The sequence below is a fragment of the Manis javanica genome, chromosome 11, assembly GCF_040802235.1.
Source record: "Manis javanica isolate MJ-LG chromosome 11, MJ_LKY, whole genome shotgun sequence".
In the NCBI taxonomy this organism is placed as follows: domain Eukaryota; kingdom Metazoa; phylum Chordata; class Mammalia; order Pholidota; family Manidae; genus Manis; species Manis javanica.
This window is the reverse complement of record NC_133166.1, coordinates 108,351,611-108,377,515: the sequence shown is the minus strand read 5'-3', so window position 1 is coordinate 108,377,515 and position 25,905 is coordinate 108,351,611. Positions and strand designations below refer to the sequence as shown.

At 38.5% G+C, this 25,905-nt stretch overlaps 1 protein-coding gene across 17 annotated transcripts in view; it reads right to left on the bottom strand.

The window, feature by feature from the left end:
* The window catches only part of DENND1B (DENN domain containing 1B), a 268,058-nt gene that overhangs the window by 107,088 nt on the left and 135,065 nt on the right, over positions 1 to 25,905 (bottom strand). For 16 of the 17 annotated variants that reach the window (XR_012123013.1, XR_012123012.1, XR_012123014.1 and 13 more), the window contains 2 exons: positions 16,178 to 16,231; positions 13,562 to 13,672 (listed from right to left, as the gene is read on the bottom strand). Coding sequence is in view for 14 of the 17 variants with exons in the window: in XM_037004680.2 (XP_036860575.2) it covers positions 13,562 to 13,672; positions 16,178 to 16,231 (165 nt within the window). In the remaining 3 variants the exon portion in view is untranslated. The remainder of the gene's footprint in view (positions 1 to 13,561; positions 13,673 to 16,177; positions 16,232 to 25,905) is intronic. The other variant, XM_073217214.1, reaches the window with a different exon arrangement.

The following is a 25,905-nucleotide window of genomic DNA, read 5'->3' as shown; positions in this document are numbered from 1 at the left end:
CGAGACGGGCACTCAGGCAGGGTCATCAGGGACAGACTGATCGGTGGCATTTCAAATGAGGCCCGGACGGAACAAGGGAGCCGACTGCTATGGATTTGCGGAGAAGAGCATTCTGGCAGATGGAACAGTGCTGCCCTCACCCCCCAAAGCCCCGTGATGGGCACATGCTTGGCATCTCCCCTGGGCAGCCGGGAGGTGGGTGTGATGGGACCGGAGCAGGTAGGAGGCTGCAGGCGGTGAGCTGGGAGGAAAGCGGGCTCAGCACGGAGAGCCTTCTGGGACGCGGCCAAGGCGCCAGCTCTATTCTGGACGACACCTGTCCATACCTCTGCAGAGAGAGCTGTCACAGCCAACTATTCACCAGGAACACTTTGAAAACTATACATATTCAGGGAATAAACTGTAAATATTTTAAAAGTTTGGTTGGCACAACAAAGTATTACAAAAAAGTGGGATTATTTTACAAGTCGAGTAAGAAGACACGACTTAAAGCCTTTAACTTATTTATGATATATTGAATCTTTAAACTTCAAGGGAAATGACAGTCCTATTCTTTGGACTAGAATCACCCAAAATTCTAAGTCTGGTTCATGTTACAACCAGAACTCCACATTGCTTTTCTAATATTTTGCAGTGGCTTCTTTAATACCGTAATTGTTCTTCACAAAAGCAAAGAGCTTCAGTGTTTGAGTTAGAACATATCCCTGCCACTATACCCTGCACTAAAGGAATAATACATAAGGAATGGTACATAATATGGCTACAATATCCAGAGAAAAATTAATTTACCACATAAAGATTAAAGAAAAAATTCCTTATTACCTCTGTTAAATGCATATGAACATTTAACTTTCACAGAGCTTACTGTACAAACTGATCTGAAATGGTGCAAATACAAATTCAAGTCACTGGGGATATTTATTCTCATACACTCCAGTGATAAAATAGGTACATAAGGGAACAGTGTGAAAAGACGGCATAACAGATACTGTCAGAAAATGTTAAAAATATAATCAATAAAAGTTCTATAAGTTACTGTTTCAATCCATGTTTGCAAGTGTATTTGTCTGGAGGCCAAATGAAAGCTCTTTCCCTTTGTGATAAGAAATCTCATGTATTCCTTTTTGCTTAAACTGTATTATGAGAGGCAATCAGCCTACCAATAAAACTAAGCAATTGAACAGGAAACAACAATTATCAAGAGTCCCACGGAGAGGGAAGGAAAGCAATCCACCTGGTGTGACGGCCGCACTGAGAGGCCGCACGACTGTGATTTGCACGGTCTCCAAGCCGGCCCGCGTTGGCAGCATCGCTGTTTACAGCGTCCTGGTCCCCTATCTCTCAGCCAGGCTGCCTCAGTCTTACACAGAAGCCCTACGCTACGCACTTCCACTGAGCTCTGTGTAAGTTATTGAGTTACTGCAAATATATGTTCCCTAAGAATGTACTTAAGCACAAAACCCAACACGAACAGATGAGAGAGTTCATTTGATTTTCAACTGAATCAGTATTTAATTAAGAAATGTAAGCACCATAAATAGCTACAGGTATACAGAATAAATTGCTGCAGATGGGAATGTGATAAATTCCTCATGGAATGAAAAAAAAATTAGTGGAAAGCATAAAGAAACCATCTGTTTAAACATGCTTGATTTACACTCACATTTAAAAGTTTAGGCCAAAAAAAGTAGCAGCAGGGTATTTGGAGACTACAGAATTATCCCAACTGTAAAATATTCTTACTTAAGCAAAATTCCAATATTCAAAGTAAGTGATAGCTATAAGGGAATGTTTGGAGAAACAGCAATATAATGAAGGAAGTATTTGGCTGTGTATTTTTATTTTTTAGTATTTTATACTAAAATATTATTTTACACTTCATTCTCTTTCTTTATCTTAATAGGATCTTTATCTTTATCTTTCTTTATCTTAATTTAATATCTTAAATTCTATTACTTCATTGCTAAAAATTCATCCTAATTCTTGCCATAGTAAGAAAGCCTTCGCAAAGTTCTAATCACCTCACATTCATCACCGTTCTATTAGCCTTTCTTAGCAGAATACTCTGAATTTTTCTTCCTTGCTTGCTTCTTTCATATATTCATTCTTTCATTCACTTTACAGAGGGGGAAACCGAGGCAAAGTTCAACTAGTTGCTCAAGATCACACAACTAGTCAAGTGGGACACCAAACGTGTTAGGCATCATTACTGGTCCTGGGATATAGTGATCAATGAACAAGAGAGATGGAACCTCCGCCCTCTAGGGGCTTACATCCCAGTTACCCTCTGTGCCCATCTCAATGCCTAGATTCTGGAGCTATCCCCTTACACCTGCCAGGGCCCTCGAACACATTTCCTTCCCTACAGACCCTCCCCCTATTACTAAATTCACTGCTCTCTACTTCTCACTCTCAAAATTAACTCAACAGCAGTTTGTTTTTCCTAGGGAAGGCCCATCTACCTTTCCAACAAAATTCAGGAGTCTAACAGTACCATCGCTCAACTCTATCTTCTCCCCTCACAAACTTCCAGACTTCAGACGCTACAGGACTATGGGTTAGGATGTTCGTGTGAATTAATAAAGATGACATAATTTAGGAAGAAATAAACACTACAATTAAAGAATTGCTGCATTTAACAATTAGAAAGGGACTTACAGATGATGCCTGTTAAAATTCTTTCCTTTTTTTAGGCAAGGAACTTCAGGGTAAAGAAATAAAATGGTTTATATGAAGTCATCCAATTATTTGGTTCACTAGGCAGGGCTGAAATGCAAATCTCTAATTTTAGAAGATATTTTGATATAATCATACTATCACCGTACCTGGAGACAATATTTTATATAACCATTAAATAAAATCCAATTAGTTGAAAGTATTTTTTAACTATTAGGCATCTCTGAAAGCCATAACTTAAAATATCTCTCACTAGAAACAAAGTAAAACTTATCAAAAACCATTAGAAGCAATGACAAAGTAACTTCTAAATCCTTATATAGGGGGTTGGACAACTCTAATAATTTGTAAGTTACATGTGACTAAATGAGAACAAATAATTATACACATTAAAAATATACGTAATATTCCTTTATATATATATTTGACATGCATAAATGTCTAGCATGCAAATATATGTAAATACACATAAACTTATACAAGCATGCGTACACACACACACACACACTATAGTTACAATTTACTGATAGTAAATGACAGGAAGCCCTGTTTCATTATATAGCAGATACGAATACATACTCGATGAAGATTTGTCCTTCATGTAATCATTCTACACTTCTCCCTCTTCCTTACCTACTTTCAAGCAGGCTCTACATCCAGCAATATTTCCTTAGAAATGTTTCTAAAATCCAACTTCATCTGCCTCTCATGGTCACTGGCCTAGTTTGGGAGCTGGTCACCTCCTGCTTTTACTACAGCAACAGCATGTTACCTACACGCCTATCAATCAGAATTTCCCTACTCCATTCATTCTTTCATAACGCCAGCAGTGTTATCTTCCCCAAAACAAAACTGGTCATAGCGTGCACCTCATGTGCCTGCCTACAAGCTCTTGGATAAGATCCAAGCCATTCATTTAGCAAACATGTTTCTCACAGTCTGGTCCTGCTTCTCTCCAACTGTATTTTGTACCATGACTTCTCTCTCTCACTCTACACACACACATGCACCGAAACATTAAATGAGTAAATATTTCCCATACAGAACATAAATTCCTTTCAAGAACCAGGGGTCATACTGACATCAACTCTTCACCACTCTCCCTCCTATCATATTAAGCACATCACATCGACCTTGTTTCATTGACACTGTATTATTTATTATTTTATTTATTTGAATGTAGTTTTGATTCTATAGAATCAAAGTTATGTTATAGAATCATTAATAACTTTGAAATACACAGCACATAACACCTGAAAAATAGTGATATTTATCAGTACACAAAAGAATCAATACCTTTTTGCTCTATCTTTGGAAAACTCTACCAGTATCAAATAAAGGTCCTTCTTTTCTTCTCAGATGACTATTTTTTGCTCTTTCCACAATACTGTTTTATCACTGTAGTAGATCACAGTAAGGTACTAGATTCAAGGACTCTGTTCCTTCATTTTACTGCCTCTCGGCAAATTCACCCTTTGCTGCCTATCTGTCATAATGGATCTGGGCCCCCACAGCACTGGTGACACCCAGCATAAGACCCGGCACTTTCTTCATGTGGTTTCCTAGCAGAAGGCTTCTTGTGCAACAACTGCCCACAGCAATCAGCAAGCTATGTGGTGGCAGGTTAATTACATTAAACCTCTTCTATCAGGGAGAATAAATTCAACTGGAATAAATATTCTAGATAAGGATTTGTCTTCTCTGCCCATAATGCTTCTGCCAGTACCACTATTGTCAGACTCACAGAATGACAAGCTGTCAGGATGGCATTCCCTACGGCGTCGACTCTCATCAAGGTACCATTTAACAGCAAAGTAAGTAAACCCTGTAAAATAAACTGGTCTTACCTAGACTTAAAACACAAGCAACTGGCCTAACTGAAAGGTGGAGTGGCTTACTGATCACTCAATCCTGGAACCAGTTGGGAAATAACACCCTTAAAGTGCGGTGTTCTGTTTTATATGATGCAGAATATGCTTTGAATCAGAGACATTTTTATGGTCATTTCTCCCACAGCCAGAATACAGGGGACCAGGGATCAAGGGGTTGAAGTGGGGGCCCTCTCATTGTTACATTCAATGACCCACCTGCAGAATCCCACTTCCTGTCCCAGAGTTTACAGCTCTTCTGACTTGGGAGACCTCGGTGCTTCCTCGTGGATCTGAAGGTGAGACTGCCTGCCGTCAGGCTGCTTTGGGTCCCTCATGTCACTGAACCAATAGACTAAATACTGGGGTTACTCTACTGGCTGGGAAGATTGATCTCAATGATCAAAGGGAAATCAGGTTGCTTCTACATAATAGAGGCAAGGAGGAATGTGTCTGGAACCAGGGAACGCTCTGGGGCACCTCTGGGTATTTGGGTACTTCCATGCCTAATAACAAAGGTTAATGGGAAACTACAGCAATAAAAATTTTTTTAAAAAAGGCAGACTATTGAGGTCTCAGACCTTTCAAGTATGAAAATCTGCATCACTGTGCCTGGTAAAGGAACCAACCAGCAGAGGTTCTGGCTGAAGGGGAGGGAAATATGGAACAGGTAACAGGAGGAGGAGGCCATACATAACAGTACGATGATGATCGGTTACAGAGAACAGAGCTATAGCAGCTGCACATATTTTTAATTTACCATTGACATTGTATCTTTATTTTTATCTGCTAACCATTTTTTCTTCTACATCACATTTTTACTTTATATATAGGTTAACAATTAACAGAAAATTAAATGTGGTTGTAACTGAATTTAAAAAGAGAAGGATACAATGACTCCTGAGATTGTGCTTATCTTGGGGAAAGGGTGTAACCTTTTACATTTATAAAGAGGACAGTTATATCTTTTTAAGTAGACATACAGATGTGCTTTGTTGTGTAGGAAGTATAGATGTGTACAGAAGAGTGTGAATATAAATTGAGTGTCCAAAGGGGTGGGCTGTATCAGTTATCAGTTACTGCCTCTCAGCTCCAAATGTATCTCTCATTGTGTGATCAGTGAAACTGGATCTGTGCCCTCTAGATATTTAACAGCTGGCATGATGGCACCTGGCTCCTGCAAGTTTGGTGGCCAGAGGCTGCCCCAGCATTCCCTGCCATGGGCAACTTCTCAGGAGTGCCTCTGGTACAGTCAGTGCATGCAGCCTCTCCCTGCCGCGTCCTGCAGCACAGAGAGCTTCTCCAGCACCTCTTTTGGCACACCCTACCAGCAGTCCTGTGGCCAGCAGCCCCCCAAGTTCCACCCTCCCTCAGTGGGCTTTTCAAGGAGGGCCCCCAGGGAGACATCTCCGACGGAGAGCTTCCCAGCAGGTGGCTTCCCGGCGAGCTGAGAGATGGTGTCTCTGCGGGGAGCTGTCCAGGCCCCCCACAGGGCAAGTGTTCAGCACAGTCTGCCAGTGCGGCACACAGCCATGCCGGGGCCCGGCTCCAGCCGAGGTGTGGGTCCTCTCCATATTCACCTGGCTCGCCGACACTGTCCTGTCCTTCGAGACCCACGCCTCGACTGGAGCTGGACCCTGGCACAGCCACTTCTCTGCCCGCCAGTGAGCCACAGCTGTGCTCTCTCCGACCAGGCCTGGACCTCAGGCCCAGGTGGGGCGTCTTCCTTGATGCGCTATCGCAGCCTCAAGGTCAGGGGCTGCCTTTTACCTATGGTGCCTATATTCTTTGGGGTTCCCCACTTTGGCTAGCCCATCCCTTGCAACCCCAATCCCATGTTACAGTTTTCAATTCTTTATATTAAACTTTCTTTGTTCAAATTACTGTGCAGTTTCTCTCTTCTGATTAGATCCAGACTGACAGAGAGGTCGTGACCTCATCGCCCTGCCTGTAGAACACTGCACGGCATAAGCTAAGTGTTCCGGAAATGAGGACTGATACAATGAATGAATAAATGAACACCTCTCATAGGAAAAAAAACGTTACGTTCTCTGCTTAGGACTACATGAAGGCCGGAAGATACCAAAACAAGTTCCTGTATAAATTGAACAAGGGTCAATGTAGCAGGAGGAATTAACGAAGCTGAAGAGTTGAAGATGGACCAGTAACTTCTTCCCCAAGGAACTACAAACTTGGTGTAGACTTCTTAGAGAATTAAAATTTTCTAGTAGTAAATAGCTAAATACAAAGTCTACATGGAAATTAGCCTCTAACTTATTAAGTTCAGAATTTATGAAGAAACTTTTATCGTTGTTATTATCGTTATTGCTGTTACAAAAAATGCCAAAGGGACAGAGACAAAGACTTACTTGTCAAGGAGGTGAGTTTCCACTCTGGCTTTTCCAGTGAGTACCTCATATTGCATGTGCCATAATATAATTAATAAAAACTTCACTGAAAAATTTTCTCAGATATCCATAATTTAAATTAAATTTATTTTTTATTTATTTAAATTATTTATAATTCAACAAACTCACTAATAATTGTAACTTGAGAGAAAGGTATATGGTAAGTGCTACAGTAGTTCAGGGATGAAAGATTTAACAGGAGTTACAGAAAGAAACTAGGCCTCTGAAAAGCAAATCAGATTTGGGAAAACATAGAGGAATGGAGACGGGAACATTCACAACACATTTGAAGAAGAGCAGAAAATGCAATTTCATGCATTGACTAAAAATTATTGCTAAAAGCCTACAATATACCAGCACTGCCCTAAGAGCCAGGTGTACTGTAGGGAGTTAATCAAGTAAGAACCCTGCCCTGAGGGGTTCATTGTCTAGAAACCTAAATGGACAAGTAAGCAGTGGAAAAAAGTAAGAAAAAAGGATTAGGGTCAGAAAATAGGCAGCTTATAATACCAGATACAGGGGTTTTACAGAGAATGAATAATTATCAATAGATGTTTTCTCTTCTGAAGGACTGAGTAATTGTATATAGAATGAATAGGAAGGATGAGAAAGTGGAAGGTCCCAACAGAAGATGTGTGGTGACACATATTAAAAATGAAAGAAAGGGACAAATGAGAGTTTCTGATGGACAACTGACTAGACTTGGAAAGAGAAGAAAAAAGAGGCTTCAGTAGGGTGATGAGAAGCTCTTACAGGGGAGGAACAATATTGGGGCAGAGCATAAACATGCATTTGGTTTTATAAGATGTCACTGTGACAGGAAAAATTGCACGGCAGTTGAAAACATGTATTTTGGAGTCAGAAGGACCTGGTCAGGCCGTGTACTAGTCCTGAGGCCTTGGGTGACGTGCTCTTTCTAAGCTCTCAAAATCCTCATTGTCATCTGTTCACTGTGGGTGACAACTGTCCTTACTGCACAGCAAATGATATTAAATTAACCTAAATAAATTGCTCAGAGAGGTGACTAGCTCCTAATGTGCACTATATAATTCTTACCTCTAAAACCATTATCACCTTATGTAAATGGAGATAATGCTAGTATTCAGTATATGTGGTCTGAAAATATCACTTGTGGGGCATGATAATTGCCTGTAGACAGTTGGAATGGATCACAGAGTCAGAGAAGAAAGGGTTAAAAGGTGGGGTCTACAGGGCGTAACCGCCCACGCCCTGCAGGAGGACAAGGAGATCAAGGAGGAAGATACTAAGTCCTAAGACATCCACGGCGAGTCACACCGCAGCACAGAATCCATGGAAGGAAGCTCATAAGAACAGAAAAAGATGCCTAATGGCAAAATGAAAAAGTACCTGTTCTGTCTAAAAACATACAAATATAAAGGTACCTTTAAAATTTTAAGTAAACACCACTGCTCTCAATAGCAGTTTTACTAAAGAAACAGAAACACATGTAATTTGTCTTATATTGAATGCTGATACATTACTAGCATCACAAAATTCAGTCGTTCTGTACAGAAAATACCCCAGGAAGCTGCCATCTTCTGAGGCCATTTTTGTGAGACCAGCGTAGCTATAAGAACAGTTTACAGAACGTAGTGAATGATAACTCAATGTACCCATTAGACAGCCAATGTAACTGTAATACATGTGATATGACTATAGTTAATTCTATAATTGTTGTATTACATTTTTCATCTTTTAAACTCTTATCACAAGAGCCAGAGATACAAACACCTCAGTTGTCCTTTCTCAGAAGTTTTCTCCTCACCTCCTTACATTTCTCCGAAAGACATGTTACATGATGACCTCAACAGCCTTATTTCCACACTCCAGTCACAGTCACTCAGCACTGAATGAACATATAATGTTCAGCATGCCAGTGCCCATGTCCAGAACTACACTGCTGAGTGAAATCGTATGTGCAGCTTCAGCTGACATAACTGGTTGCCATGGGCTTTGGGAAGAATCAACAATCTAAAAATTGTTCCTAGCATCTCTTTCCCAAAGAGATCTTGATGACAACTTCTAACTGTACCACTCTGCTGCAGTGTTAAGCCACAGGGGCAAAAACAACCTAACAATCTGAGCTGGGAAGCAGACCTGGGTAATCTTTGTTCTCTCACCAACCGCTCAGTTCTGAGTCTCCAGAACGGCTCTCTGTGCTTCAGGTCTCAGATTAGACGCTAACAGAGGTGGCCCAGGAGCCAAATCAAGGCTTATAAAATCTGTCGGAGGGGAGAAAATCCTATGGATTCCCCTTCAGACTAACTAAGCCTATAAAATCTACATTTTAATAGCTGATTTTCTGGGGACCCCAAGATTTTTTTGCATATGCCCTTGATGGAATTAATAAGAGGAGAGAAAAACATATGCTGTAATGCTTGGGGGCAACTACAACAAAGGGAGAAACTAGTTTATTAACATAATTCCAGCCCTCAGAGCATATTGCGTGCTCTAAATACCCCAGAAAGAACGTGCATTACACAATCAAATCTCTGTAGCTAACGTGCTTGTAAGACTTTAAGAGGTGGTATTTACCAACTATATGTTGGTCAAAATAGTAGCTAACATTTAGACATCGGCTTGAAAGAGAAGCATCTCTTCCACCTGCTTCTACAGGCCACAAAGATACACTGTAGTTAATATATTACTGACAGGATGATGAGAAAGCTCCTGTCAGATGCCGGGGGTGGGTGGCGGCAGGTGTTCGAGATAAAACGCACAGCCCTAGCTGACTAGTCAGAGATGGCCTGGTGAGGTGCAGTGACGGAGTGGTGTGACAGAAGGTCATGCCTGAGGGACCTGGTAGGATGTGCCTGTGCAGCCCCCCTCCCTGCCCCTGCTCACAGAGCGGAAGTCAGTCAGCTGGTGGATTCCGTGACCCCATTTACTCCTGTGCTTGAATGCACTCTGCTAGTCTGACCTAGGTTCATGTGGGGCTTACACAGCTAGGGCCTGCCTACAGCATGTATCAAATCAGTTTTCTCGATCGGCATTACCAGGAACCCTTCTGTGTTTACCTGATAACATACATACCAATAGAATAAACACAAATCTGATTATGTCCCAGTTCATTAAATTCAACCCCATAAAACACACGATAGGTCCTAACAAAATACTATACCTTTTATGGGCAAAATACCCATTAAATATTTAAAATGTAACAATACTCATGATATTTTTGTTAACACATCTCAAAACAAATTTTTTTTTATTTTAAAGTTTATCAAGATAATTACAAATTACAATTTTAGCTACAAACAGCACCTAAGGGACCTTCAAGTAGCTGAGGCCCTACCAGTGTATCAACACTAAAATCCCAGGAAGCTGTAAAGTTGACCAATATGATTCTAATAAAATTATGAATGTCAAGAGTAAATCCAAGCAAAATTCCTGAACTACAATAAAATTATGAATGCAAAGTTAACTTATATGTTCTTACAGTAAAATTTAAATTTTGGCTATATATTTAAGAAATGATAAATTCTCACATTATATGATATAATTTCTCACATTAATATTAAGTACATTATAAACTGTATGGTATATAAAACAAAATGAGTACAATTAATATGAGAATGTAAATAACAAGAATGTAAAAAGCTTAAAAGTAAGTCAATTCACTGATACTTTATTCCTCCCTTGGATGTTTCAGAGATTTCACTAAGCACTTCCTAAAAAATAATTTATTTCTAATTTACATTATAGTAATAGTCTTTGACCTTAAATGTTACTTTGCATGGAATTTATGACAGATATATAAATATATATGAATATTCCAAGATAAAATCAAGTAAAGAATTTTTCCCCACATTGAAAGGGTAAGGAGATCATGAGAAACACTTGAATTACACTTCGTTTATCAGCCCTGCTGCCCCGGAGGGGGAACCAAAGCACAACTTGAAGGGGACAGCACAATCCAATTTTATGACACGTCATGAACAACTGGTAGTATTTTACCTCAAACATAGGAAACAACTCCCTGAATAATACAAGCCTTTATTAAAATACTTATTTTTAATTCAAATAAAGTTAAAGGGTTGGCATGTTTATTTTTACTCTAAATTGCAGAGCAAGTCTATTATAAATTTATAGCTAAGAATCACTGAATAATCATTGAGTCTTCTGCAGATACAATTCTACAGACTCCGTATATATAAATATGTATATATAATGTGCATGTATATACACGTGTACATAAGTGTATTGTGTGCATATGTGTAGATGTACATGTGTATATATACACATGCATGTGTAAACATGCATGTGTATTATACATATGTATATAGTATACATGTTTTTATATACAAACATGTGTGTATATACAGCAACCCTATGAGATTCAGACTATTACCACTCCCATTCTTCCAGTATACACATGAAGAAACTGAGTCAAAGAAAGGTTACCAGCCATTAAGTGATGTTTATAAATTACAACAAAGAGAAATACCAGTATTTTACAAAAACATATACTCAGCCTTATTTCTAATGTTTCCTGGGCAGAGCAGCTTATACCTTCAGTCACAGAGCTCCTTTCCGCACCTTCTTAGGTCTCTGCTCCAATATGACCTCACAGGGAGGGCTTCCAGGCCACCCATAAAAAACAGAAAAACCTCACCCACCTCACACCCCACACAGGCACTCACTTTATTCCTTGTGCCTTTACTCATCACATAGGACATGACGCTATGTATTCATTCACTTATCAGTTTCACCAGTCGGATGAAAGCTCCAAGACTGGCTGGACTTTGCTTTGCTTCTGCTGAATCCTTAGGACCATGGAGAGTGCCTGGCGCATGGTGAGTGCATAGGAAGTATTTGTCACGTGAACTAATCTTCATGAGAATATAGTTCCTAGGCCTCCAAGACAGTTTGTACAATCTTTTTAATCTTCAGAACAACACCCATATAGAAATACTTCATAATATTTTAACAATCAGGTTTAAAAATAAGGAGGAAGAGAAGAGGGAGGAGAAAGAGTGGTCTTACTTCAAAGATAAGTTTAAAACAGCAAGAAAGCAAACATATTTCTCGACACCACTTTGAGAAAATGCAAACCCTTCCACGTGCGCCAACGACTCCCTGCTCTCCAGCGGTGCTGCGGCTGGCCCGGGGGCAGCACAAGTCTGGACTCCGCAGATCCACTTCGATGAGGGTTTATTTCAATGAATTAGTGGAACTTTTTTGGAGATTTGCAACCACTTGAAAAAGCTTACTTTATTGTAAGAATACAGTACGTAATACATGTAACATACAAAATGTGTGTTAACCAACTGTTTATGTTATCAGTAAGGCATCTGGTCAACAGTAGGCAATCAGTGATTAAATCTGGGAGGATTCACAAGTTACATGCAAATTTCAGACTGCATGGGGCCAACACCCCTAATCCCTGTGTTGTTCAAGGGTCAACTGTACGTCATTTCTCTACACTTACTCCTTTAAAAGCACATCATGTTTTTCAATATGTATGTAAAATAATATATTTCCAATTTGGGAGAAAAGTGGACATATTGATACTGCAATTCAAAATCTCAAAATCGTATTCTTTTCAGTTGTAGAGTAATGGAAATGACCCCCGATCACCTGCCATAGGCCACCCCGCTCTACAGCACCTGCTCCACTCAGCTTCTTGGCCTCGGTGGCCATTCGGTCTCTCAGACAAGACCTTTCTCTAAATAGACACCCTAGAGAGATCTGAACCCCTCTACTTTAAAATACCAAAACTTTAAAGAATGAGGTTTTGATTTCCACTATAGGAGAACAAAACATAAAAATAGTGTCTTTTATCAATTAGCCAAATTTGTAAGGAAGTAAGTTCATGCAATATTAAATAACAGTGTTTAAGAATTATCTTATGTATCAGTCAAAACTGTATTAACATTTACAATTTTTGAAGTCAAAAATATTAAAATTTTAATGCTTACAGTAGAAAAAATTAGGAAATCTAGAAAAATACTTTGGAAAAATGTTCAACAACTCAAGACAACTCCTATTCTCACTGCCTTTCCCATTGTCATGAAGACCTTACAAGAGAACATTTTAGTGAGCAGCATAAAATCTGTGACTAAAAAAAGAGCTACTTGGACTTTTAAGTTATTATCAGACTGAAGAGCTCCTCCAAATCAGAACTATTATAGAATTTACTCCCAAACCACTACTTGGCAACAAGATGAATCTACCTATTACTAGGTTAGGATAGCAGCTATTATCACGGCCCCTTGGTTCCTTTCAAGTAGCTCCAATGGAAAAAAACACAAGTGAATAATAAAGATCCCATAATAGCTCTTAAGAATTCTTTATATTGTAGAACGCACTAAAATGAACTCTGGAGGGTTAAAAAGAAAAAAAAACAAAAAACACACTCTCATCTCCTGATAAGAAAAAATAATTAACCTGACTTAATGCATCTGAGGAGGTCTTCTATAAATTAGACTTTTGTACTTCAAGAGCAAGATTAAAATCATATATCAAAAAAGCATGCAGATATTGTCTTAAAAGCACACAGAACATCTCTCCATCTGCAGAGGCTGGGAGGCCTTTCTGTGAGTGCTCAACACCTGCTGCTTCAGAGGAGAAGAGAGAAGTACTCACGGCGCTCAGCTTGCTGGAGGTGACCAGGACGCGCCGCTCGTGCAGCATGCTGGCGTACAGCTGCAGCATGTTGTTCACGTCCACCGCGACGAAGTACTCCGTGAGATTTCTCTGCACAAGGGAGAGACCGTGTGAGCGACGGCTCACGGCAGCCACAGAGAACATTCTACACACTTACCAAAAGACGTAAAGCGTAAAGGATGTCATTAAAAATGGTATGCATTAAAAATAAATAAGTTTAGTCCTATTCTGCTACCACATGAAGCATGTTTAACAACCTATTATTACTATTTGAAATGTAATCCTACTCCAGGAAAACGCTTCTCAGACAGCAATCAGAGGATCACCTAGTCCCACCCTCCCTCCCCAAGTATTTATGAAGCTAATTTAATGGTCCCCAACCCAGACCTGCTGAATTGTGATCTTCAGAGTATGGCCCCAAGAATGTGTTGTTTTAATTCTTGGTGATTCTTACACATGCTAAACTTTGATAATTGCTGCTCCAGAAAATACACTTGAGCTGTTCTGTTTGCCAATCACTCGGCAGCCACTATCACTGTCTGAAACTCTGCTATGTACAAGGCGCCCCGAAGACAGGAGGACTGACAAAGCAGATCTTTGGCTCCTTGAGGAAAATCCCTTGTTTGTACCTAACATTGGGTCTGTTTTGTACCAAAACCAAACCAAATCTGGTGTTTGTCTAATTTGTTTCCTTTAACACTTTAAATCATTTCCCCTACATTAGAACAAAACTGGGATAAGCTACATTAACTCTCCTTAATGTTTTAAAATTTTAAGCATGTCAGAAAGCAACGAAGTCCTTGAGGGACTGAATGAGCAATAAAGAATGGGAATGCAGAGCAGGTACCACCCGCCTGGAAGGTTTGACCTTTCAGTTCTGCAGGACAGTGACAAGCCCAGCTGCTTCTCTGAACTGTGAAAGGTAGACACTTTCCCAGGACAAACTGGCGATCACGGCAGGGTGTTCAAACAGGACCAACAGCCGTCAGCAAGCGGTGCTGCACGTGGCAGGACAGACTCGTTTCCTGTTGTCTCCGTTCGGAAGCCTACCTCAGCACCTTCCAACACCACTCTGCACAAAGTCTGTTTCACAGCACTCAACACTAAAGTGTTTCCTATAATTTCAAATAAAGGTAATTTCCTCAACACAGAATGAGCTTTATGTTCATAGCCTTGCTTCCCCCCACCTCCAAACAGGACTTTTTTGAAATACAATAGCTTAATGGAGATATAAAATTGTATATTCTCAGTGGCAGTTTTTTTCTTGGAATAGTTCTTTATAACTTTCAATGTAATATCCTTCAAAAAAATGTAAGGTTTGTTAAATAAAGCTATTAGTTGTTTATTAGTAAATGTAATAAAGACAAATAGAGGAGAAAGCAGAGGGAGTAACTGACTTTGTACTAAAAACTCTGAAATGAAGCGATCATGTATGTCAAGGCAATCACCTCAAGGAAAATGTAAGAGGGGGTGCGGGGGTGCCAGCCCCACGGTGTACAAGCATGGGACTTCAGACCCTATTAAGACCTGTGAGTTTGGAAGGTGTATCTCAGGCCCACATTATGAGCAAGTTAAGTAGTCTTTTCATAGGAGTTATCTGGACTCATCTGTACTAAAAATACCACGGATATTCTTGGTTTGATATGAGAAAATGCACAGTTGTCTTCCTAGACTTTATTCAATCAAAACCCACATGTTTCTGGGAACCAGGCACCCAGGATGTATGAGATGTCTTTGGAAGAACAGTAAGAATTCTGAGGAAAGTAATAATAATTTATGGAAACATTTTTTTCCTGTTGATGTTTCCTTCACTTTTGATTATTTCTACTGATTCATTTTTTTTTCTTTCCAAGGGAAGCTGAAAAAAATGACATAACGGAGTATTTACTGTCTCCCAGCATCTGAAACTATGTCAAAGGCTTCCACGTACCTACATAAACTTTTCTACAGAATATTAATTTGTGATACTATTAGAAACTGAAAATATTTTTAGTATTTTTCAGGCTAGTATATTGTAGTATATCAGGGTACAATTATAGGACTCTAATGAAAATGCAGAATTTAGCATTTTGTATAATTTCTTGTAAGTTACCCTTCAAGCCTTACAAAATATGTATTACTTAAAAACCAGGAAAACAAGCACACAAGGCAGCTGAGACCTGAAGAGAGATACTAGGAATCTGAAATGCTATGTCAGCCACTAAAGTAGCTGCTGGTGTGCAACACCCCCGGCTGCCAGCATTCCTTCCCCACCTACAGAGGTCACCTCGAGACGTCCCCCTGCCCCGCCGAGGGGCACTCAGGACCTAACTGGATACACAGGATCGCACTGAACTGCCCCAAATGACAGAAACTGTTCTTCTCTTTAATTTCCTTACCTACAACCAGGTTGTAAAAGGGGATAAAGTAGCAGGTACATATAGAAGAAAAGAGATAACACCATTATTCTTCATTTCTTTATTGTTTCTCACAAACACAAATACTTACAATACATGTATTCTACTTCTCTGCACAGGAATTCTTAAACAGTAAGACCAAAGTACATAACATTCATGATATTAGTGCTGTAAAGAATGTAGAAACAGAAAAACTTACACTCTCAGGTATTGTTGGGAGGCCAGTTACATCAGGGGCAATGAAGTAGGAATGCTAATCAAGAGAAATAAATCACATAAGGAAAGGAGAATTAAAATTTGATAGCTCTGAATATAATTTGAGATAAAAATAAGAAAAATCTATCAACTAAGTTAACAAATAAAGACTGACACTCAGGATTTGTTGAATTTGAGAGATTAATGAAATAGCAGGTTTATATGAGATTTAGCAGTAACTTTTTTAGACTAAGAGTTAAATGGTGGTTAAAAATATTTAGTTTTAAAATTGAAGTAAGAATCCTGAAAAAACTTGAGGACTAAATGAGTATCTTACTGAAAAATACATTTATATTTAAAATACATTTAGTTTAGAAAGACTGGAAATATAAGGCTTGCTTTCCTAAGAATATATCAAAATCTACTGATTCCTGAATTTACCTGGTAAGTCACAACAAATTTCTCTTGTACATATTGGTCACTATATTATTTAGAGAGCAGCAATAAAACTTGACTTTTAAATACTTAAAACTTCTTAAAAATGTAATTGCTCATCCCAAAATATGACCGTTAGATACCCACTAAACAAATATCAGTCTTCTATAATAGAGCAATGCAATAGTTCACTGATATATTTATATAAAAAGCATATGTGTATATACCTATATGTTTTCATTATATTTGCAAATCTTACCACCTAGAATCAGAGTACAACCAAATCACCAACATTTTTCTTACTGTCTGTACATATTAATCTCCAAAATTATTTTACTATTTTGGTCACTTAAGGATGTATTTAATACTGTCTTATAATTAAAGGCTGGAAAAGAAACGTTCTCGACAGTATTGAGCACAGTTGAACTAGTCAGAACAAGGCTATTAACACAGTTATAACGTATATTTTCCAAGGTAAAAGAACAATATGAAATAAGGTTTCCTCAGACCTTGTGATAAAAAATGTGCCATGAATCTCATGCTGTTAATGCACTTTAACATTACTTCAACTAAACAGATGACATGCATAGATCTGGTTTCTCTTGGCTACTTGTATTTGGAGGGGTTTTTAATAGTACTGTATTTCATGACACTATCCTTTAAAAGGTAGTATAAATAATATACTCCATATGATTAATTTTCTTAAAAGAATAACATTTACCATTTCTGAAAGAACTGGGGTGACTCTTAAAATCATAGTGAAATAAGTGATCATTTTACCAATTCAGCAGTGACTTTTAGAAGCAAATGTCCTTTTAACTCACTGGTACCAGGAAGGCTGATCTTTCAGAACTTGTTCACTGCCAATAAATATCTCTTGGTTCTCATGTAAGAAAAAATGAATATTTTACTTTCATAGGGTAAGTTTACACAATTTGCTGTGTGTCTGAGACTCACCTAGTAGCCACATTGTCCAATCCACTGAAAATAACATCAGTTATAAATGTTATTTTAAGTGCTGATTTGCTAATTTATGCTACAAAAATCTTAAAGTATTTTCATTCTCAACTCAGAGTAGAGAATGCTGTAGAATTCTCTATATGAGAACGTAATGATTTTGAAATACAGTTTCAAAATCAGTATTTACAATAGATAATAACTTCTCATAAAATCACTGTGATAGTCTCCTGGTTGTAATGCCAAGTCTTGAAAAACCTAACTAGTGCTGGAGTAGTCATGAAAGATGAAATTGTAAGAAAATTAGTACTTTCAGAAGACCTGTCATATTTTTCTAATAGAAATTCTGCAAACAAAAACTTTATTTCCGTTTGTGAAGGAACAAAAATTCCCATGATTATGAATTTAAATTTGCTTCATGAAGCTGAAACTTCTACTAGCAATTGAAGAGAAGGGTTTTAATTACAACTTTACCACTCTTTAACAGCATAGGACTGGGCACATTACTTTAGTAATCAGTTGTTGAAATCAAATGAAAGTACTAAGTGGACTTTATACAAAGTTAAGGCAATATTTTATCAACCAGCTGAATTTCTGAATTTACCAATAGTTAAGATACTATACTCAGTCAGACGTACAAGATTTGAAAGTTATTATAGACTACTGATTCAAAAGCTTACAAGAATCAGACTTAAATAACAGAAATAACTATCAAATGTGGATAGAGAACATAGTCAAATTCCTTTAACAAGATTATTTCAGCTACAATAAAAAATACCTTCTCCATATGAAGTGAAACATCAATTCACTAACAACTAACATGTGAATAGCTTTCTATGGGCTATCTACATACACCAATTCATGTGATTCCCCAAACAACTTTCCCAAATATTGACTCGCTTTATTTTTCAAATGGAGAAATGGGATTACCAATGTCTAACACTCAGTAACTGACTTAAGCCAAAATCTTCTGATCTTAGGTGTTGAGAAGCCTCACAGTCTTTAAGTTTCTGATTAATGAAGGTGAAATGTTTCAATATCCAGTATTTTTGAAATGGAATTTTATAAGATACTTATTTACTCCTGAACATATATGATGCCCAAATTTTAAGAAAGAATATATTTTTATTTTTCATTATTACTCTACAATAGCTGCCTCTGTTATAATCTTAGCACTTATATTTTCTTAGCCCTTAACAATGTGTTAGAATCATTTTATAAATACAACTCTATCAAAGAAAGACACTAATTTTCAGAAAAATCAGAACTTTTCTTCATTTTCTTGACATTCTTCCTCAGTCTTTACATTGATACTTCATTCCAACTAAACATAAACCTTGCATCCTTTTGGCTTCAATGACTTAAATCTGAATTTCCCTTTAGTTTCCCTTTCTAACTCTATCACTCCATCTGTTTTCTTTATCCATACAGCCTGTTTGGGTATTTAGAGCATACCTTTTATTTTTTATAAATATATATATACATATTTTTTATTAAGGTATTATTGATACACACTCTTACAAAGGTTTCACCTAAAAAACAATGTGGTTACTACATTCACCCATGTTATCATGTTCCCCCACACCCCATTGTAGTCACTGCCCAATACTACAGTAAGATGCCCCTCAGTCCCCTTCTCCCTCCCTCCCCACCCGCCCTCCCCACCCCTCCCCTTTAGTAACCGCTTCTCGGACTCTGTGAGTCTGTTGCTGTTTTGTTTCTTCAGTTTTGCTTTGTTATACTCTATAAATGAGGAAAATCATTTATACTTGTCTTTCTCTGCCCGGCTTATTTCACTGAGCATAATATCCTCCAGCTCCATCCATGTGGTTGCTAATGGTAAGATTTGTTTTCTTATGGCTGAATAATATTCCATTGTGTATAAGTACCACATCTTCTTTAGCCATTCATCTACTGATGGACACTTAGGTTGCTCCCATATCTTGGCTACTGCAAATAGTGCTGCTATAAACATAGGGGTGCATATGTCTTTTTCAATCTGAGAAATTATATTCTTTGGGTAAATTCCTAGGAGTGGAATTCCCAGGTCAAATGGTATTTCTATTTTGAGTTTTTTGAGGAGCCTCCATATTGCTTTCCACAATGGTTGAACTAGCTTACATTCCCACCAGCAATGTAGGAGAGTTCCCCTTTCTCTGCATCCTTGCCAGCATTTGTTGTTCCTAGTCTTTGCTATGTTGGCCATCCTAACCGGCATGAGATGTTACCTCATTGTGGTTTTAATTTGCATTTCCCTGATAATTAGTGATGCAGCGCATCTTTTCAAGTGCCTGTTAGCCATCTCAATTTCTTCTTTACAGAAATGTATGTTCATATCTGCTGCCTATTTTTTAACCGGTTATTTGCTTTTTGGGCATTGAGGCATGTGAGTTCTTTACATATTTTGAATGTTAACCCCTTGTCAGATATGTCATTTACAAATATATTCTCCCATACTTAGGATGCTTTTTTGTTCGATTGATGGTGTCCTTTGCTGTACAGTAGCCTTTCAGTTTGACGTAGTTCCATGGGTTCATTTTTCCTTTTTTTTTCCCTTGCTTGAGGAGATGCATTCAGAAAAAAGTTGCTCATGTTTATATTCAGGAGATTTTTGCGTATGTTGTCTTCTAAGAGTTTTATGGTTCCATGACTTACATTCAGGTCTTCGATCCATTTCAAGTTTGCTTTTGTGTATGGGGATAGACAATAATCCAGTTTCATTCTTTTACATGTAGCTGTCCAGTTTTGCCAACACCAGCTGTTGAAGAGGCTGTCATTTCCCCACTGTATGTCCATGGCTTCTTTATCATATATTAATTGACCATACAAGGTTGAGTTTATATCAGGGCTCTCTAGTCTGTACCACTGGTCTGTGGGTCTGTTCTTGTGCCAGTACCAAATTGTCTTGATTACTGTGGCTTTGTAGTAGAGCTTGAAGTCGGGTAGCGTAATCCGCCCAGCTTTATTCTTCCTTCTCAGGATTTCTTTGGGTATTCGGGGTCTTTTGTGGTTTCATATGAATGTAAGAACTTTTTGCTCTCATTCATTGAAGAACGCTGTTGGCATTTTAATAGGGTTTGCACTGAAACTGTAGATTGCTTTAGGCAGGATGGCCATTTTGAGAATATTAATTCTTCCTATCCACGAGCATTGGATGTATTTCCATTTATTGGAAACCTCTTTAATTTCTCTCATGAGCGTCTTGTAGTTTTCAGAGTATAGATCTTTCACTTCCTTTGTTAAGTTTATTCCTAGGTATTTTATTCTTTTTGATGCAATTGTGAATGGAACTGTTTTCCTGACTTCTCTTTCTGCTAGTCCATCGTTACTGCATAGGAATGCAAAAGATTTCTGTGTGTTAATTTGTATCCTGCAACTTTGCTGAATTCAAATATTAGATCTAGTAGTTTTGGAGTGGATTCTTTAGGATTTTTATGTACAATATCATGTCATCTGCAAACAGTAACAGTTTAACTTCTTCTTTACTAATCTGGTTGCCTTTTATTTCTTTGTGTTGTCTGATTGCCATGGCTAGGACCTCCAGAACTATGTTGAATAGAAGTGGGGAGAGTGGGCATCCTTGTCTTGTTCCCAATCTTAAAGAAAAGGCTTCCAGCTTCTCACTGTTAAGTATGATGTTGGCTGTGGGTTTGTCATATAGGGCCTTTATTATGTTGAGGTTCTTACCCTCTGTACTCATTTCATTCAGAGTTTTTACCATGAATGGATGCTGAATTTTGTCGAATGCTTTTTCAGCATCTAAGGAGATGATCATGCGGTTTTTGTCCTTTTGTTGATGTGGTGGATGATGTCGATGGTCGTTCTAATATTGTGCCATCCTTGCATCCCTGGAATAAATCCTACTTGATTTTGATGGATGCTCTTTTTGATGTATTTTTGAATGCAGTTTGCTAATATTTTGTTGAGTATTTTCCATCTATGTTCCTCAGGGATATTGATCGGTAATTTTCTTTTTTTGTGGTGTCTTTGCCTGGTTTTGGAATTAGAGTGAAGCTGGCCTCAGAGAATGAGTTTGGAAGTATTCCCTCATCTTCTACTTTTTGGAAAACTTTAAGGAAGATGGATATTAGGTCTTTACTACATGTTGTATAAACTTCAGTGGTGAAGCCATCCTGTCCAGGGGTTTTATTCTTAGGCAGTTTTTTGATTTCCAATTCAATTTTGTTGCTAGTAATTGGTCTATTCAGATTTTCTGTTTCTTTCTGGGTCAGCCTTGGAAGGAAGTATTTTTCCAAAAAGCTGTCCATTTCTTCTAGGTTATCCAGTTTGTTACCATATAATTTTTCACAGTATTCTCTAATAATTCTTTGTATTTCTGTGGTGTCTATAGTGATTTTTCTTTCTCATTTTTGGTTCTGTGTATGTATACAGATCTCTTTTTTTCTTGATAGGTTGGGTTAGCAGTTTATCTATTTTGTTTATTTTCTTTCATTGATTCTATTTATTGCTTTATTGTTTTCAATTTTATTTCTCCTCTAATCTTTATTATGCCCCTCCTTCTACTGACTTTGGGCCTCACTTGTTCTTCTTTTTCTGATTTAGTTAATTATGAGTTTAGTCTGTTCATATGGGATTGTTTGTCTTTCCTAATTTGGCCTATATTGCAATATACTTCTCTCTCGGCACAGCCTCACTGTGTCCCACAGATTTTGCAGTCTTGAATATTGCTTGATCTCTGTTTTTATTTGGTCATTAATCCATTGACTATTTAGGAGCATATTATTAAGCCTCAATGTGTTTGTGGGATTTTTCATTTTCTTTGCATTAATTTATTTCTAGTTTCATACCTTTGTGATCTGAGAAGCTGGTTGGTACAATTTCAATCTTTTTGAATTTACTGAGGCTCTTTTTGTGGCCTAGTATATGATCTATTCTTGAAAATGTTCCATGTGCACTTGAGAAGAATATGTATTCTGGTGCTTTTGGATGTAGAGTTCTGTAGATGTCTGTTAGGTCCATCTGTTCTAATGTGTTTTTCAGTGCCTCTGTCTCCTTACTTATTTTCTGTCTGGTTGATGTGTCCTTCAGAGTGAGTGATGTGTTGAAGTCTCCTAGAATGAATGCATTGTGTTAATTCTGTTAGTTAAAATTCTTTTAATTCTGTTAGTATTTGTTTCACATATATAGGTGCTCCTGTGTTGGGTGAATAGATATTTATAATGGTTATATCCTCTTGTTGGACTGAGCCCTTTATTATTATGTAATGTCCTTTTTGTCTCTTGTGACTTTCTTTGTTTTGAAGTTATTTTCTCTGATACAAGTATTGCAACACCTGCCTTTTTATCCCTATCAGTTGCATGAAATATCTTTTTGCATCCCTTCACTTTTAGTCTATCTGTATGTCTTTGCATTTGAAGTGAGTCTCTTCTAGGCAGCATATAGTTGGGTCTTTTTTTTTTATCAATTCAGTGACTCTATGTCTTTTGATTGGTGCATTCATTCCATTTACCTTTAGTGTGATTACCGACAGGTATATACTTATTGCCATTGCAGGCTTTAGATTTGTGGTTACCAAAGGGTCAAGGGTAACTTCCTCACTATCTAAGAGTCTAACTTAACTCACTCAGTATGCTGTTACAAACACAATCTAAAGGTTCTTTTTTTTCCCCCCTTTTCTTACTCCTCCATTCTTTATATATTAAGTATCATACTCTCTACTCTTTGTCTATCCCTTTTTATTACCTCTGTGATAGCTATTTAACCTTAGGAACACTTCCATCTATAGCAGTCCCTCCAAAATACACTGTAGAGATGGTTTGTGGGAGGTAAATTCTCTCAGCTTTTGCTTATCTGGAAATTGTTTAATCCCTCCTTCAAATTTAAATGATAATCTTGCTGGGTAGAGTAGTCTTGGTTTGAGGCCCTTCTGCTTCACTGCATTAAATGCATCATGCCACTCCCTTCTGGCCTGTAAGGTTTCTGCTGAGAAGTCTGATAATAGCCTGATGGGTTTTCCTTTGTATGAGATCTCATTTCTCTCTCTGGCTCTCTTTTAAAAGTCTGTCCTTATCCTTGGTCTTTTCCATTTTAATTACTATATGTCTTGGTGTTGTCCTCCTTGGGTCCCCTGTGTTGGGAGATCTGTGCACCTCCATGGCTTAAGAGACTATCTTCTTCCCCAGATTGGGGAAGTTTTCAGCAATTACTTCCTCAAAGACACTTTCTATCCCTTTTTCTCTCCCTTCCTCTTCGGGTATCCCTATCATATGAATATTGTTCCATTTGGATCGGTCACACAGTTCTCTCAGTATTCTTTCATTCCTAGAGATGCTTTTTTCTCTTTGTGCCTCAGCTTCTTTGTATTCCTCTTCTCTACATTCTGTTTCATTTATCATCTCCTCCACCACATCTAATCTGCTTTTAATACTCTCCATTGTGTCCCTCAATGATTGGATCTCCATCCTAAATTCGTTCCTGAGTTCTTCAATATTTTTTTGTACCTCCAGAAGTGTATTTACAATTTTCATTTTGAAATCTCTTTCAGGAAGATTTATTAGTTCAGTCTCACTTGACCCTTTTTCTGGGGTCGTTGAGATTTTGCTTTGAACCAGGTTCCTTTGACATTTCACATTTGTATGTGGCGCCCTCTAGTGCCCAGAAACTGTACTCTCGGGAGCTGCTCAGCCCTGGAGGGATATCAGGGGTCTCAGGGGAGCGGTGCTGGTGCCTGGGGGGAGGAAGGAGCTGTTTCCTGCTTCCCTGCTGTGCTGCCTGTCTCCACGGCCAGACCCAGTGGGCCGAGCACACAGGTGTCAGCCTCTGTGCTTTGCGTTTGTAGCTGCTGCAGGTGGGGCTTCCCTCTGGTTGGCCTGATGCCAGGGCAGGGGCTGCCAGTTTGCAAGCCAGGTGCGGGCTGGCCTGGAGGAAGACAGAGCAGGCTGCGTATCATGGTGGGGGGCCTTAGAGCTGCATAGCTAGCCAGGGGGCTGGAGCGCCTGAGGATCATGAAAGCTCCCAATCTACTGTGCAGAGTGCCTTCAGACAATTGCCTGTCCTTTCTCCTGAGCAGTAAGCTCTGCACAATCCTTGCCCCTTTAGCAGCCCTCTTGCTGTGGGGAAGTCTCTCAGACTGTCCGCCCAGATCAGCCGGATATGAATTCCTGTTTTCCACAAGCAGCTGGAATCTCTGTCTCTCTAGGTATTCCACCTGTCTTAGCTTTCCAACCCCAGTAATCACCAGAGCACCATGCAATGTAGGTTCGCACTCCCACAGCAGACCTCCAGGGTTGGGTGTCCAACAGTCCCAGGCCTCCACTCCCTCCCTGCTGTTTCTCTTCCTCCCGCCAGTGAGCTGGGGTGGGGGATGGGCTTGGGTCCCACCAGGTCACAGCCTTGGTATGTTAAACTGTTGTGTGAGGTCTCTTATTTCCTCCAGGTGTATGAAGTCTGGTGCAGCCTTCTTTCCTGTTGCTCTTTCAGGATTAGTTCTATTAATTATATTTTCATATTATATGAGGTTTTAGGAGGTCTGTCTCACCTCTCATGCCACCTTTAATCCTCTCTCCTCAAGACCCTAACTTTTGATCTATCCTCTCTATATCCTGTTCTTTAAATACCTCAATTATTCCTACTTCAAGGTCTGCAGATTTGGGTTTAAAATCAAGGTTATCTCTAGCACTCCAGCTCCCAATCTCCAAATGACTAAAATAACTACTAACATGTCCATTTTGGCAGTACACAGTAAGAGGATGCAGACATAGAGGTGCAGAGATCACAGGAGAGAAAGAACATTTTAAGCTGTTATGAGAAGAGAAAGTTTCCCAACTAACTGAACTGAACTAGTTCTAGACTAAAGATAAGTCTATAAACAAGCTTTAGTTACAAAAAAGAAATTGTGCAAGTGAGAAAGCATAATGTTCATTCAAGATGAACAGAATAATGTGACTAGATAGAGAATCAATTTAGAAAAAAAAGAGACAGAAAAATGAAATGCTGGTTTGAGGGTAAGAAGTGGATAGTCCTGAAATCCTGACCAAAAGTTTGGACAAATTCTTCAGAAAATGGGGAGCTGTTAGGTTTTTGACAGGAACTTTGTATAGCTTAAGGAAATTTAATTAGACTGTCTTTTGTAGAAAGGATCAGAAAGAGAGACTCTAGACTGAGGACTATTTGAAGTGCCAAGCATCTGAACTAGGGATCTGACAGAAATATAAAGAATGGGATACTGTAAGAAAACACTATTATTAAACAAAATTATAGGGGAGAATTTAAGCAAGAAGAAAGTTATTACCAAAGAAAGCATATAATAAGGATAACAATTTCCTTATCTTGCAAAAAAGCAAAAGGCCATAATATTATTAAATTTCACGTTATTTTTCT